At 36.8% G+C, this 16248-nt stretch overlaps 1 protein-coding gene across 1 annotated transcript in view; it reads right to left on the bottom strand.

The window, feature by feature from the left end:
• Nucleotides 1-254: 254 nt before the first annotated feature.
• The window catches only part of LOC131846712 (amyloid protein-binding protein 2), a 66292-nt gene continuing 50298 nt past the window's right edge, over nt 255-16248 (bottom strand). The window contains exons 4-13 of the mRNA XM_059196088.1: nt 15293-15419; nt 13880-14078; nt 13338-13501; nt 12559-12766; nt 11579-11737; nt 10948-11053; nt 10180-10322; nt 9022-9187; nt 7024-7152; nt 255-1081 (exon numbers count right to left, since the gene is read on the bottom strand). Coding sequence (XP_059052071.1) covers nt 978-1081; nt 7024-7152; nt 9022-9187; nt 10180-10322; nt 10948-11053; nt 11579-11737; nt 12559-12766; nt 13338-13501; nt 13880-14078; nt 15293-15419 — 1505 coding nt within the window. The 3' untranslated portion in view covers nt 255-977. The remainder of the gene's footprint in view (nt 1082-7023; nt 7153-9021; nt 9188-10179; nt 10323-10947; nt 11054-11578; nt 11738-12558; nt 12767-13337; nt 13502-13879; nt 14079-15292; nt 15420-16248) is intronic.

A 16248-nucleotide genomic window follows, 5' to 3' on the forward strand; every position in this document is an offset into this window, starting at 1 on the left:
CATTCTTAGAATTACCGCATTTTGGCCGAATTCACAAATACGAAAACTGATATGACCCAATTAGCCCGTACAAAGGAATTGACAAATTGAGATTGAGTTGTGATTTGTGTGTAGTATTAACCCATCGAACGTTTTGACACAGATCTGTGTACTTGTCTTAAACCGTATTACCGTCTTGTCACAGATCTGTGCCCGCAAAACAGTGACTTCTTTTTAAACAATTTTATCCTTATTTGAAACAAAATAAGATTTGAAAAAATACAACTGGGGCGCGCATTCTGATATTCTCTTTCGGTCGCTGCGACAGACGACGTACATTCGAAAGGTTAAAATATAAAAAAAAAAGTTTGTATTTAGGAAACATAATATCTATTATTACACTTAATATGCACCAATATATTTAAAGTCTGTTCACCTTCTATTATTTATATATTTCAATATCGTTAACCATTATCCAGCAGCTAGCGTCTCATTTGTTATTTTGTGCGCTATTCAAATTCTTTCATTACTAATAAAATTCTAATTTACATGGGATATTTCAATTACATTATTATAATTATTTAAATCACACTCACTGTAATCAATCTGCAATTACATATTCATAATCAATATTGAATTATTTCTGTACATCACATCAAAACTACATCTCACTACTTTGACATTTGCCTCATTGACCACTTGCCATTTTTTCCCGCCGCTTTTTCTACAAAAATATTCATATTATCATGCCCATATATAGACCCTAGGCTCTTGTCGATCGGTACAGTCCACTTTTGATATCAACACCTTATGGATACACGATTTACATTTCCGAGAGACGATAAAAAAAATATACGACGCCACTTTCTCACACTAATTACACTTTTAAATAGTTTGTGATGCACGTATACACTTTACCTCCGTGGGTACGCGGGGGTGTGGTTGTGGAGACGTAGCCCGGGGTGCGCAGCGTGGACCCTGAGGTTGCGAGCTGTTCCTCAGTCGTTGGGTGCGAACAGTCTCGCCTGCAGCTCCGCCAGCGGCATCACCTGCTCCGAACCCAACGCTGGCTGCTGTTCAGCTTTAGACTCTTCTCGTAACGCTGCAAAAGTATTTGGTAATTAATAAATAATCTTTTTTTTGTTTTTACATCATGTAATCAGTCTTCTGAGTATAAACAGATTTATTGAACGTGTAAAATCTCTTGAGAGGTGACTCTCCATTGAGAATACAGCCTCAGATATTCCAGCTTATGCCAGGTTGTTGAAGTCTAGTAAATCAGTACATAGTATAAAATAAAGTCGCTATTGCTGTCTGTCCCTATGTATGCTTAAATCTTTAAAGATACGTAACGGATATTAAGGCGACGCCGTGATAAACTATTACTTCAAAATTGGGCCCCGCCGTCTGCGCACCTCATGCACCCCGATAGTTTTACGTATCGCCGATCGACCGCCAGCGCTCGCTCGCTCTCCCCGTACCACGATATCACGAACACGCATCCGTGTCGCAATGTAACGCGTGAATCAAGTAGACGAAGCTTCGGTCCCCAATTGAACAAAACTATTACGGAGTCTTCCTGTTTGTTTATATAATTTATATTTATGAAGGCACATTGATATTTTAGAATTTACAATACAGTGGAACTAACTACGATACGAATTAATTATAAAGATTCTTAAAGTAAAGAATTAAATAGAAATATTGAGGTAGAGTTACATATTTCCGTGATTATAATTAACGTAAACTAGTGCTTTTATTACTATCTTTGAAAGAAACACCAAAAAATAATCTTTGTGTTTTCCGTATATATTGTAATTAGTAATTACGACGTTTATTTATTTGCCAACGACATTTTTTTGAAACAGCTAGATATTTTAATGTATACTACATTAACTTACTTACGTTAAATGAAATGTGAAAATATACGAAGGTACTTTATAAAAGAGACAGTAAGTCTACGTTTCTGTGAATGATAGGTATATCAATTAAAAAATCTATATATATTATATATTTGATACAATAAACCTAAATTTAGCAATAATGTATGTGACTTTAATTTTATTTATTTGATACGCGTAGTGGACATTATTTCTTTATGTTTTAGAAAGTATATTTTTAAAAATGCGTAAGTAATTTAACATTATATGTAAGTAAAGTACGTAAAGCTATACACTTTCAGACACACACACAAAATAGTAAAACTTTTACAGTAATTTATAAATTATTATAATAAATATTAAGTTTTAATTACATGTAAAAAGGACGTGAACAATTACAACCTAATCATAAAAGATCTATTAACTTCATACAAATGAAATTATTGAATAATTATAGGTTTGAACATGATTATTTATATTTTTATGCATAATTTAATGACTATTCTGCAAACCTTCTCTATATAAACTATAAGTACGCGAAATTTCATATTCATCGTTTTTCGTAAAAAGGATAAAAAGTTATTACGATAAAAAGAAAAGGATAAAAAGTTGTCACGTATTAATACATACGTTTTAATAAATTTATATAATACTTTTCATTATTTCACTTTTTTATTTATTTATTTCCTTGGACCTACCAAGGAATCTTAATTTTACGGCAAAATAATAAGGGAGATGGATAGTGGACATGTTTGCCATGAGTGAGCGAGACAGATATGACGCCACTTTTACCAAAGGCAACAAAAGTAAGTAAAATAAAGAAAAATCTTAACCTAGTTTAGGTTTATTTAAATAAGGATAATATTGAGGAAAACTTTTAGTTTGAACTCGTTGTACGTGAAACGGATGCATTTCGGGTCTTTGTAAAATACGATGTGCTGTGCTATTACAATAAGAAAGAACGGGAAAAAGAAAAAAAAAAAGAAAAAAGAAGAAAAGTATTTTCGTTTGTGTACAAACGAAAATACTTTGGTCATCTGCGACCTTTTGCAACACTTCTTCCTCGTAAGGAAAGCGAGTTCTACCTCCAGCCCGTATTTGATTCGGGAAATGGCCGCCCTCCGTGAGTGCGGCCGGTACATATAAGCAGTGATCTGGATAGCGCTCTAAATTTGGATATCTTTCACGATAAAGCCTAGCGGCAGCAATTGCATTGCATCTGCATTCCTCATAAATGAGGTGCTTGTTCGCAATTTTTTGTGAAGTAAATAACAAGGATACCAACACAAAAGTCCAATTCCAAAAGAGACAACCCAAAGTTGTCGGTATGGAATCAACAAGTTCAATTCACAAAAATCCAAGTCCAAAAAGAGAAGCCAACAACAGCGAATACGGAAAGACGCGCAGTAGGCTGAGCTGAAGCTGAAACAGAATGAGCAAAATGTACTAACTGGTGTCAGACTGGTAACGTAGCCATTTGCTTGGTATGCCGACTGTATCTGTTTCATTCGCGCGCGTTTAAACGACGCATCTCCGTCTCACTGCGTGGCACATCTGTCTCCCTCGCTCACGACAACATGTCCACTACCCATTTCTCTCATCATTTTGCCGTAAGATTAAGAACCTACTACTATAAGCTTGTGTGAATAAGAAACATTTGAACGGAATAAAATGGGTTAGCAAAAATCGGGTTACTTGAGGTTTTTTTCTCGTTTTTTTTTTAGTATGAAACTAACAAGTATTGTACATTTACAATCCTGATTAAATGTCCGAACTTTTAATGGCACTTGCCAACGCACTTTAGTACATTTTTTTAAAAGAGGGCTTTTCAAACTCGACAATTTATGAAAATTTTAAATATAGTTTAACAAATAGTCTTAATTCTAGAAAACTTGGGGCAATTGTGTCATTATTTTTTACTGTGATTCTAGAAATGTTATTTGGCTTTATGGTTCCAAAGTTTAAATGAACACAAATAATAAAAATTAACGACAATGACCGAATAATGGTTATAGTATGACCAAATTTCTAAGTTTTTCTTTAATGCCCCTAATTTTCAAACTGCATGGAATAGATCTGATCATGATGGTTACAATATTCTCTCACTGCTTGAAATTGAGTTCTGGGACAGCCTGTATAGTATAATCGAATCCAAATATTTCACCATTACTTTGATTTGCTTTCCATAGCTACAAAGAAAAGTGCTTATCTAGACTTACTACAGATAAAAAGTACTTATCGGGGAAAATAAAGTTGAAAATACGTCACAAATATTTATGTGATACTCCAACATATAGTCGGACAGACAACAATGATTAATTAAATAATATTTTTGCGAAATTATTGACAATCAATAATTTTTTGATTACACTAAATATGTAGTAACATTGAGAAATAAATACTTTATTTTGGATTCAATATTATATATTATTAGTATTAGTACGTATAACATTTATTCGTATAAGTAAATAAAATACTGTAAAAAGGGTAACTAAATGATTACATTACTTGAAATAGTAAAAGAATTAAGTTACAGCAATATTTAATTTTTGTATAAATTCATAGACGACTCCACGATTTTACTTTGTTATAATGAGTCAGTCGATTTTTTCTTTGGGTGTAGGGTTGTCACTTCGCCAATCCTAATAGCCGAACAGACCATCCAGTTTGGCGGGACATATTGGTAAAAAGGCCGGATACCCTACATTATTGAGGGTTTTGTGTCTCAATATCATGTAAATATTATAATTATCATGTAATTATATAATTTTGTAAATTATTATTAATAAGTGTTACTTTAGGTGCGACCCGACAAAATATTAAAAATTTAAATTGGCCCGTTGATAAAAAAGGTTGCTCACCCCTGTTCTAGATAAACAGTTATCAACATTTTAAAATTCTTCTTAACGTCTAATGAAAGGTAATTGCATAAATAAGTATTATTTACCTGTACCTGTTACTTCAGCAACTAACGAAATAAAAAAACATCTAAGCAAAACAAAACTTCTTGAGTTAAGAAATAAAAAATAAAATTAGTTTTACAATAAAATAATGTAAAATCCTTCCAAACGGCGTACAAGACTATTTATTTTAGCAAGATGCCAAAAAAAGTCCCGTCAAAATCAGTGCAACCATTTCAGAGATCAGCCGGAACAAACAGACAGACAAACAGACAAAATTGGTAAAAAATGTTATTTTGGTGTATGTAACGTATTTATATTTATATGCATGTAGTAAAAAACGGTTATTTCAATATTACCAACAAACACTCCAATTTTATTTATATGTATAGATAATGGGAGTGCCCCATTTTTATTTATAAATAACTACGAAATCAAAATAATGTAAAATTTGTTTATATTTTCTTAACCATTTCTTTACATTAATACTAAAATTTTTTTATCATTTTTAACAATTAATTGTCACTACTTTACAAATTATTACTTAGTATTACATTCGTAATATGTACAATAAATCATTACTAACTGTATTAACTTAAATACAGTAATTGTTAAATGTAAAATTAGTAACTGTCACCCGCACCATACTATAGCGTACGCAGTATAGTATGACGAAATAATTTACGATTTGATAGCGAGGCGAGCTCTCCGCGCTAAGCACAGGTCCGACGTTGGCAGGGGCCGGGGACTGACTGACTTGCTCTAACTCTCATACAAAACAACTTGTGAGCAAGAGATTTTTTTGCGGAAAAACAGTTTATCTTGTTTAAAATAAAAACTATTGGTTATTATATACATCTGAATGGTACTATTTATGTGCCTATTTAGTATAATGTATATTAGAAAATTCGAGTCTTAAATCAGTCCCGTTTTCTTATACGAATCAAAAATATATTTTATAAGACCAATCTTTGAGATTTTTTTCTCTGCTACAAAAGTTAATCAATGATGTAACGGGAACTGTCAATATGATGTCAAAGATCTGAAAAATGAAATACCTAAATATCAGCCCCGAATGATTTGTAATTGCTGAGAAAAGTTAAGGTATCTGAGGTCAATATTTGCGATGCGTCGCCTTAAAGCGGTTTTTTAAATAGATAGAGTGATTCAAGAAGAAGGTATATATATATATATATATATATAATACATGTACACCCGAGCGAAGCCAGGGCGAGTAGCTAGTAATCTATACATATATTAATATGTGAAGCAAAAACTTACAATAGTTCAGTATTAATTTTAAATGTAACGGATTTATTGATGACTGTGGGTTGGTTCGCATATTAATAATAATAATAATCTCAGGACAATTCACACAGCGCCATCTAGACCCAAGTTAAGCTAGCTAAAGCTTGTATTACAGGTACTAGACAACTGATACAAATACATAGATATTTTTTTTCGTAAATACATACATATTATATATAGAAAACACCCAGACCGTTACAAACACTCACGAATACAAATGTTTGTGCCGTGCGAGGAATCGAACCCGCGACCATCGGACGTAAAGCGGTGTGCTAGACCGCTAGACCACTAAGGTCGTGATTTCTCCTTCCATTATAATAAATGGAAGGAGAAATCAATGTCGCATGATTTAATACAAAATGACTAAACATGAAGTAGTGATAATTTACATGTAACAAGTGTGTGTGTATATGTGTGTGTGTGTGTGTGTGTGTGTGTGTGTGTGTGTGTGTGTGTGTGTGTGTGTGTGTGTGTGTGTGTGTGTGTGTGTGTGTGTGTGTGTGTGTGTGTGTGTGTGTGTGTGTGTGAGTGTGTGTGTGTGTGTGTGTGAGTGTGTGTGAGTATGTGTGTGCATGTGTGCATGTGTGTGTGTGTGGAAAGGGATATTAAGTTTTTTTTTTATAATACAGGGCACAAACGAGCATGCGGCTCAACCTGATGGTAAGTGATTACCGCCGCCCATGAGCACCCGCAACACCAGGGGAATTGCAAGTACGTTGTCGGCCTTTTAAGAAGGAATAAGCTCTTTTCTTGAAGGTTTCAATATCGTATCGGTTCGGAAATACCACTGCTGGAAGGTGATTCCACAATGTGGTTGTGCGTGGCAAAAAGTTTCTAGAAAACCGCACTGTGGAAGACCGCCATTCAGCCAGATGATCAGGATGGTATTTCAGTTTCTGGCGGGTGGTACGGAAATTTATATTTGAATAAAGATTATTTCTATTCTATGTATATACCGTGCCAGTGCTGTAGGAGGCGGTCGTAGTGTGCGGCGCTCTCGTGCCGCTTCAGTTTGGTGAACACGTGCACCAGTCCGCGGTAGTCGTACTCCAGACCGGAGTACCGCTCGCCGAACAGTTTCAGACCTGGAACCATCGCAATTTAGTTTTATTTAATCATTAAACGAAAACCAGTGGGCTAATTATGTAACTTCGTTCGCAACGATTTTCGTATGTAACGTAGTGAAAATGACGTCATCTGTCAATAATGCGATCATATAGACGCCATTTGACGCTGTCAACTAGCATTGCAACGTAAACGCAACTTTACATATCGATAAAAATTATTTCTATCGAATGTCGATTTAGTAACCTCGTTGCAACGTCACGTAATCGCTATTTTGCCGAAATGACAGCGTGGAATTGAAACGGTTTTTACATTATGAGAAACAATGTAGAAGGTGTTTCTTTTGGTTACAATCTTTAAAATATTAGCATTAGCAGCATTATTTATCTTGTTTTGGTAATTTTCAGTATTACATATATTTTTATTATATTAAATATTACGTAGAAAGTCGTGAAAAGGTTTTAAATTTATTAAAATGGGAAAATTGTCACGACTCACAACACGACATCAGTGTTGCCAATTCGATATTTTATTTTCGTCCCAAATCACATAGAATGTTGTATTAACTAGAGTAAATGTTTAATATAAAATTAGGGTTGATTATGATATTAATATAATTAAAAAACTATTTTAATGAATACGGTGCTCTGTGAACGGAATGCAACGTTTATGATGCTCTGTGATTTGTTTAAAGTAAATAAATTTATTTGTTTAAAGTATTTACAATTATGTACAAATTTAAAAAGATGTGCCCATATCATTTTAAATTTATATGGATACCTACGTACTTACCTAGGTATCTATAGCAGAAAAGAAAATTTAATTTGTAGGTTAGATTAATATTATTAATGATTATAAATAGTTTGTATAAAATATGCTTTTATATTCAAAATTATTAACCTTATTTTTTCATTAGAATAGAATAGACTTTCTTTATTTTATTTTATTAAATGTCTATTAATAAAATTAAAATAAAAGAACAAGTGGACGCTGCAGTATATTATGTAATTTTTGAACGCAATAAAAATTGTTTCAAATCAGCCAACTAGTGTAACAACCCAATAAATTAAAATGTATCCCTCTAAAGGTATAAGCTATCTATTGTACTGACTTTTTAAATTGGTCGGATTAACAATATTCCGCTGCAACTTCATAGTAGTGTTTTATCGATAGAAATGATTTATGTTGCGGTCATTCGACCTTACTTGATCGCATTTTTTAAATTGAAATCATTTCATATTGCATCACAACTTCAACAGAAACAATTTCATATCGTGTTACATAATTAGCCCACAGGGCTTTTTTATTATATATTAAAACAAACAAATCTACGGTGACAAACAAGCATACGGCCAAACTGATGGTAATCTAATTTTATTTGTTAATTCATTAATTAAATAATAGATGCTTTATGTAACGGCCTCTATGGTCTATTGGTTTAGAACATCTTTATATACAACGGGTATATAAAACATTTGAATATTATTATAAAACAACTGAATATTTGTGATGTGATCTCACACATGTTAATGTGTGAGATCATTACAAATATTCAGTTTGGAAAGCTGACCAATGCTACTGGAAGAGTTACGAGCTTCTCTAATGATTATCAAATTCCGACCGTTATTCAGTTTTTACGGTCTTGCTTTCGATGGGTCGCGGGTTTGATCCTCGCACGCTACAAACAGTTGTATTCATGAGTATGATTATTTATATCGGTCTAGGTGTTTTCTACACCAATATTCCAGGAATAAAATGTACAAATATATTTTACTGATGAATACAAATGAGTGCAACGCGCGAGGAATCGAACCCGCGACCATCGGAAGTAAAGCGGTGTGCTAAACCGCTAGACCACCGAGGCCGTCTACTATTACTAATATACTCACTAATAGCTATGGATCTGAGGTACAGTTTTTCAGCGGCCACGTGCATGTTCATGTGATAGTTGTAGAGCGAGGCGAGGTGTCCCACACTCAGTCCTACCTCGTAGTCCTCCGCGCCCAGCAACTCTTCTTTTATCGCTATCGCTTTTAAGTGCATTGCCTCCGCGTCCTGACATTATAAGAATCATTAGATTAAACTTAACCATAATTTTCATTGGAATAATATTCTAATTATTGCCAACCCCGAATTTTTATTATTATCGAGGCGGGGTAAATACTAAAAAAATGCCGGGCCCCTAACACTCCCCCGCCCTAGGCCTCCAGCCAACATTTGCTGAATTGTTGTTTTGCCATATAAATTAAAATCGCTATTAAAAAATAAGGGTTGGTGACAGAAGAGTGAAAACTTAGGGTTGTATGTATTTTTTTGCCACATTATAAAAAAATAAAAATAAATGCTAGGTGCGGACAACCTTTATCACTTGAGGGTATAAAAATAGATAGCAGATTCCCAGAACTACTGAATATGCACATAAAATTTTATTAAAATCAGTCAAGCCGTTTTTGAGGAGTATGGTAACTTACATTTTGACACGAGAATTTTATATATATGATACAATATATATACATATTGCCACATAATTTATCAAATTAGTATTTGCTGGAGTTACATCTTCCTTTTGCAAATGCATTGAGCACAAACAATTTACTCGACGTCCGCCTATCAGTGGTCAAGTTGACAAAGGTGCGTCAAAAATAATAAGTTGGTGTTCATCTGCCAAGTTCGAATTTGCCGCCCCCAGAACTAGTCGCTATATATCCGTAGGGCCCATGTTGCTCCCCCTATATCCGCGGTTGATAGTTGCAAGAAAAACAGTTTAGTTTTGTGTCGAAAACATACTTCGTAAATATAGATTTTAACGTCTGACTATAAAAAAAAATGTGTTAAGTTCACCTTTGGAAAGTATACATTATGTACTGAGGAGATAAATACCATCGCTCCTAAGAATATTCTTTAATTCTTGTCAGTGACAGGTCTTAGTAGCGAACTTTGAAAAAGGGCGAGCACAATAGATCTATGCAGGTGCTACAGGTCTTAGCGAAACCCTCAATAAAATGTAGATAAATAAAAAAAACTCCTATCTCGTGTGGTGGTCTGACCTGGAACTTCTGCATGCTTTGGTACAGTCTGCCGAGGTTCCCGTAGTGCTTCGCAGTCTGGACATTCTTCTCTCCAAAGGCCATCATGGATAAAGCCAGTGCAGCCTTGTGCAGCGACTCTGATTCCTCCAGTAGACTTGGTTCTGTTGACAAAATCCATCAGGTCAGAAAAGAAAGGGGACTTTTAGTAATATATTGATGACCATAGTTCATCTATTATAAGTTTCTGGTGAATTTGTCACGATGGGCTAACCTGATGACCTGACCTCATGCTTATCTTATCATCCTCCGCTGGTGCCCCGCCAGCGTATACCGTCAATGCAAGCGGGTGCACTATTCTACTATCAATTAATTATTTTAATATAGTCATAAAATAGTTATTTAAGAATTTGCTTTTTTTATACATTTGCCACCGAAATCTAGTATTACATTTATTATTAGTGCATTTTAGAATTAATCTTAAAAATCAATTTAACCTCGGCTTAGGCCATCGTAATTTCGATCCCGTTTGATTTTGACGGAGGATCGATCGAAGGGGAGTGACCATCGGAATGCGGTGTGATAAACCAATAGACAATCGAGGTCGTCAAATTGTATAATGCCTTTGTACTCCGTAATTTCACTGTTATAACTCATTCAAAGTGGTACTAGGCTTACAAAACTGCTTAGCGGCATATCTGTTAGAGACAGTAGACTTATTACAAAGTGTACTTTGATGGAATTAATGCGGTGAAATGTGACGGGGCAGGCGCAATTGTTATCTATTACCACTGTTTTCCTGTCCCCCCGGTGTGTCCAGCGCTATTTCTTCTAATATTAGTGCCTTCACCCGTTTAGCGGACGCGAGCAGCAGGTGGTCGGGTGGTACCAGATTCTGAAAACATGAAATAGAAACTTTCACAAAAAGCAAAGTACATATATCATGATTTATAAACCATACTAATATTATATATGCGAAACTAACTAAAAAGCCAATACTGAACGATTTAAAAGAAATTTGCTACGCTAGATAGTCTAGACCCTGAAAAAGGACATAGGCGGGACTTTTTAATGTGACAAAAGGGTTGTAAGGGGTTTTAAAGGGAAGATGAAGGGTTATATGGAAGTATCGACATTTTTAATGCTAGAAGCTTAAAACTTATATTTTTTATAAATAAATATGTCATTAAAAGTTTCTAAAAATGGTACCCCCTTAAGGGCGTAAAGTAAAAACGGGGTGTACCCTTCTTGAAAAACCCCATGCTGTAATCTCTCGAGAAAACCTCGGCAGGTAGTTCATTCCACAATCTAAGTGTACGGGGGAGGAAGTTCCTTTGAGACAGGTTTCATAGGAACTTTCTCCCGCGTATACACAGATTGCAGTCCAGGCACTGTAATATATAGCAGTTGATAACTGTACCTCTATAATGCGTATGGCCCGCTCGGCGTGTTCCCGCGCCTTGTAGAACAGCCCCGAGGAGTACTCCAGCACGTACAGAGCGTACGCGAGGTCCTCCTGCGCCGTCGCCACGTGCAGGCTGCTGCGGCCGAACACGCGCCGCAACGTACCCAGCGCCTCCTGCACACGCGCATTAGTCAACATCATCACGGTTGCCACAATAATCACACTGCTCACACTCGTCAATATTCTTTATTTTGACACTATGATGATGAGAATTGGCAATATGAACAATGCACATGTGGATACGTCAACGTCGTCACGTTTGCCACAATAATTACAATTACATTGCTTACACTCGTCAAACTACTTGTTGTGACAATATGATTACGGAAATTTACAACATGACCAGTGTTGTTGTTGTTTTACTAACGTTTTATCCAATCGGTTTATAAACAAAAAACTTATGGGTACGAAGTCGCAATCTCGTATAATAAATAATAAATTGCCAACAGAGCTACCTTAAAACAATAGTCCTTATAGGTCTACCTTGTGCATGATTCTAATAAATACTAAATTGCCAACAGAACTAGCTAAGTAAGTCAAGCTGGATAGCAATGATGCGAATATATAAGTTATAAACTGATGATCTTTCGAGACGGAGAGAAATGCCACGGATATACAGGTGTACCACCGTACGTGCGTAGACATCGTCGCTGTGTGTGAATCTAGTAAATACTAAATTGCCAATAGAAGTGGCTAAAAACGATAGTCCTTCAAGCCGGATAGCAATAAAGTTATTTATAAGACGATGCCATCTATATATCTATAATGATGGATATATAAGCTAAAAACTGATGGTCCTTCGAGCCGGATAGCAACGACATCGATATAGGCGTACCTCGTAAACGGCGACATTGTGCATGATTGCAATAGAACTAGCTAAAAACAATGATCCTTCGAGCCGGATAGCAACGACACGAAAATACAGGCGAGCGTACCTCGTAGACGGCGACGCTGTGCGTGATGGAGTCGATGTTGAGGAGATAGAAGCCGTAGTCGAGCAGCGCGGCCGCGTACCGCGGGTGGTGCGGCCCGAAGTGCGCCCGCGCCAGCGCCACCGCCTGCCGCACCAGCAGCCCGGCCGGCCCGAAGCGACGCTTCACCACGCACGCCTTGCCGCACGCGCGCAGCACCTCCACAGTGATCCTGCGGACGCACGGCTGTTACACGTACGCTCTAGCACGCGCGAATAGCCTTACACTCAGGCCCCTCTTCCCCACCGGGCACACTGGGCACGCGCCCAAGGCCCCGCGATGGATTGGGGCCCCCTAGTCTGTCACTAGATTACTAGGGGACTAGCCTACTACATTACGAAAACCGTAGTACAAACGATAACCGATAGATACTCTAATCTCGTCTGAAAATCTGATGAGTGAGTTTATAATCCTTAAACGTGTCTCGGAAATATAATATGTATCAACTAAAAAATAAAATTTTAAAAGAAAGAGAAAAGAAAATTACTCCTGTCATACTCTCAACTCTCATTTCATCCGCGTGAAATTTAGCCTATATATTATTCTGAGGTATATATACATTCAAATTAAAATTAAATTTTAATTTGAAGTTCCGTAGTTATTACGCGAAAGAGAAACAAACATCCATCTATACTCACAAACTTTCACGTTTATAATATTATTAAGATTTACTAACTCGATTTCTAAGTTGTTTACTGACATAATATGGATAGATATCCGAAATAGATGAATAAATAAATTACTTGGGCGGCGTCCAGTCGTCGAGCAGCGCCAGTGCGCGCATGCTCCAGGCGTGCGCGGCGCCGTAGTCGCAGCGCACGAAGAACAGCGCGCTGAACTCCTTGCACAGCCGCGCCGCCAGCGCGCCCGCCCCCCACCCGCGCCGCGCCCCGCACCCGCACGCGACCTCGTCCGCACTGACACACAACGACAAAATTAACTAAATTATCTAAATGTAATAAATGTAAAATTTTTCATAAATTATTAATTATAACCCTCACGATAATTGCTTGGTGCAATAGGTTTATTAACTCAGCAAGACTGGGAGAAAAGCCAGTTAGTAATGTGGACTGATGATCTTATTGCTAGCAATGTACCATGTCAGGTTGACCTCTATGCGGTTCCCCCTGGAAACCATCGTGACAAATTCTTGGCGAATCTGTCACGATGGGCTAACTGACCTGATCTCATGCTCATTTTATCATCCTCCACTGGTGCCCCGCCAGCGTAAGCCGTTAGCGCAGGCGGGAGTATCATTCCATTATCATCCATAAAAAAACTCAGCAAGATTTGAGTGTGTTACTGACCGGTGCGAATCGTCACAGTCTGTTTGGAGCGCCTTGTCGCAAGTGTCCCCGACTGCGAGCGCGCCCCGGAGCGACTCGCCACGGGAGTGCGGCTGGAGCCCTAAAAGCCGCAGCGAGAGCGCGTACGTCTCCGCGGCGGCAGGAAAGCAGCAGTACGCCGACTGTGTGTTTAGTAACCTGACCATGCACCAAATAAATTATTACCGTTAGTAATATTATAAATGCGGGAATTAATTCTATCTGTCGCGCATTCACGCCTAATTTTTGTGGCAAACAAAAGCAGATAATGAAAAAATGAAGAGGACCTGTTTTGCGTAGAATTTTATTCTCTACAACTTTTATCTAAAACATTTTTTTATATTTTTTACCATTATCTAGTTATTTTGAAAAAAGGCATGCTTGAAAAGGCTGACAGATTTTAGCGGGTAAGCGGGTATGACACGATCCACATTTCACATATAAAAATATTCTTATGTCATCCGTCACTCGCCACATAATTCTAATAATATTTTCTAGTATCGATTTCTATAATCTTCCTTAATATACATTTTATCATTTGTTGAGGATCTATTTTATTTACATTATTATTACTACCGACCCCACAAGATCATGGTTTAATTTAAAATTTTACTGGACTATGATACTAATTGACGGTTTAAATGCAATTTGGTACATAGATAGTTTAGATCAGTATCACCCAACCAAAGGTCATTCATAAATATATTTATATATAATGAAATTTGGTAAAAATCTATAGTACCGGGATATAGCTACTAAAAATAATTCCGTTTCACTGCACATTACATAAAAAATTAAGTGTGTAATCAGAACAATACAACATCTCTGTTATCAAGGAGTACCACGAAGGGATACCATCACAAAAGCCAACCACTCTTCCAAGAGCTAACGATTAAATGCTTTTAGTCTTCCTTGTAGGCCCTTAAAATGGGCCGCAGGGTACGGGGCTCGAGCATATTATTATGCTTATTACCCGGGCATACTGCTGGGGTGGACCACCCCAGCGTCGTTCCTTTTCACCTCAGTGGTGAAGTCGACTACAGTCATGTAGGCAGCTGAGGGAGTGGTCGAGCATTGTGGGGATTATGGTCGCTCGCCGGGTCGACTTTGTACGCCGCCATGCCGCGAATGACGTGTTTCCACGATGGAGAGACGTGAATGACTATTATTATTATCGGGTCGTCCGCTGATCCTTTATATGGACTGCTGGGTACGGGCCCCGAGCTTACGCTCTTTACCCGGGCATACTGCTGGGGTATACCACCCCAGCGTCGTTCGTTTACCGGCCGGCCGGCCTTCCGGCCGGCCGGAAGCCGGCTGCTTCCCAGCAGCCGGCTGAGGGAGTCGTGTAAGAAGAATAAGAATATACATACCTATGGCAACACTCGAGTGTGAGCCGTTTGTAATATGTGGTCTGTGGCTGAGCCTGGCACAGTTCGCGGCATTGCAGCAGCACACGTTGCGCGTCCGCGTACCACCCCGCCTCGTTCAGGAAACCTCCTGTAAATCACATAGACGAAGTCAAATTTTTTTTTTTATGTAACTAAAATTGAACATAATCTGACGCCACGCCGGATCGTAATTGATAAGCGTCATAGGAGAACCAATACTACACATGAGTTACCGTTATTCAGAGGACTATATATGTATATATATATAGGACATTTTAATATAATAAGATAAGAGATAAGATAATTGTAATATAATGCACCAAAAGTAAGTGACGGGTCCTTTTTATTATAAGTTTATTAAGTTAATCGATAACTTAATCGATATTTTGAGTCACTAATAAAAAAAACCCGTTACTTTTTTTTTTGTTTGAGCATATTTTTTTAACTCTTAGCTTCTGCGTTTGCGCTTTCGGGTTACGCTCGCTTTAGCAGAGTATGTGAAATGTTTGATTTTAAGACGAGTGATTGGATTTGCGATGTTGTTATTTTTTTTAGATGATTATATATTAGGAGATGGATTATTTACACTGATGAAATTGGGGTACTTGGTATGTATCCTTTTTTTTAGTTTTTTTTTGTTTTGCTATTTTTAAAATTTTATTTTTTAAGGTTTTTCTTTGTGTTATTATGAATTAATGAATTATTCGTGATTGCCGGTATGTATCCTTTTTTTTTTATTGTTATTTTTTACAGTTTTAATTTACAATTTATTTTTATATATAGTATATATACATTTTTGATACTTTTACAAGATAATTACATGCTACGTTTGATTGTATACCCGTTACTTACTTAAGGAACTTCATCGGGTGCATCTAAGGTGGTGGAAACAGATATATACACTCTAACCTAAGGGATACTTACTTAAGGATACGTTG

This window comes from Achroia grisella, unplaced genomic scaffold (genome assembly GCF_030625045.1).
Source record: "Achroia grisella isolate CSIRO2021 unplaced genomic scaffold, CSIRO_AGI_Agris_v1 utg512, whole genome shotgun sequence".
Lineage (NCBI taxonomy): Eukaryota > Metazoa > Arthropoda > Insecta > Lepidoptera > Pyralidae > Achroia > Achroia grisella.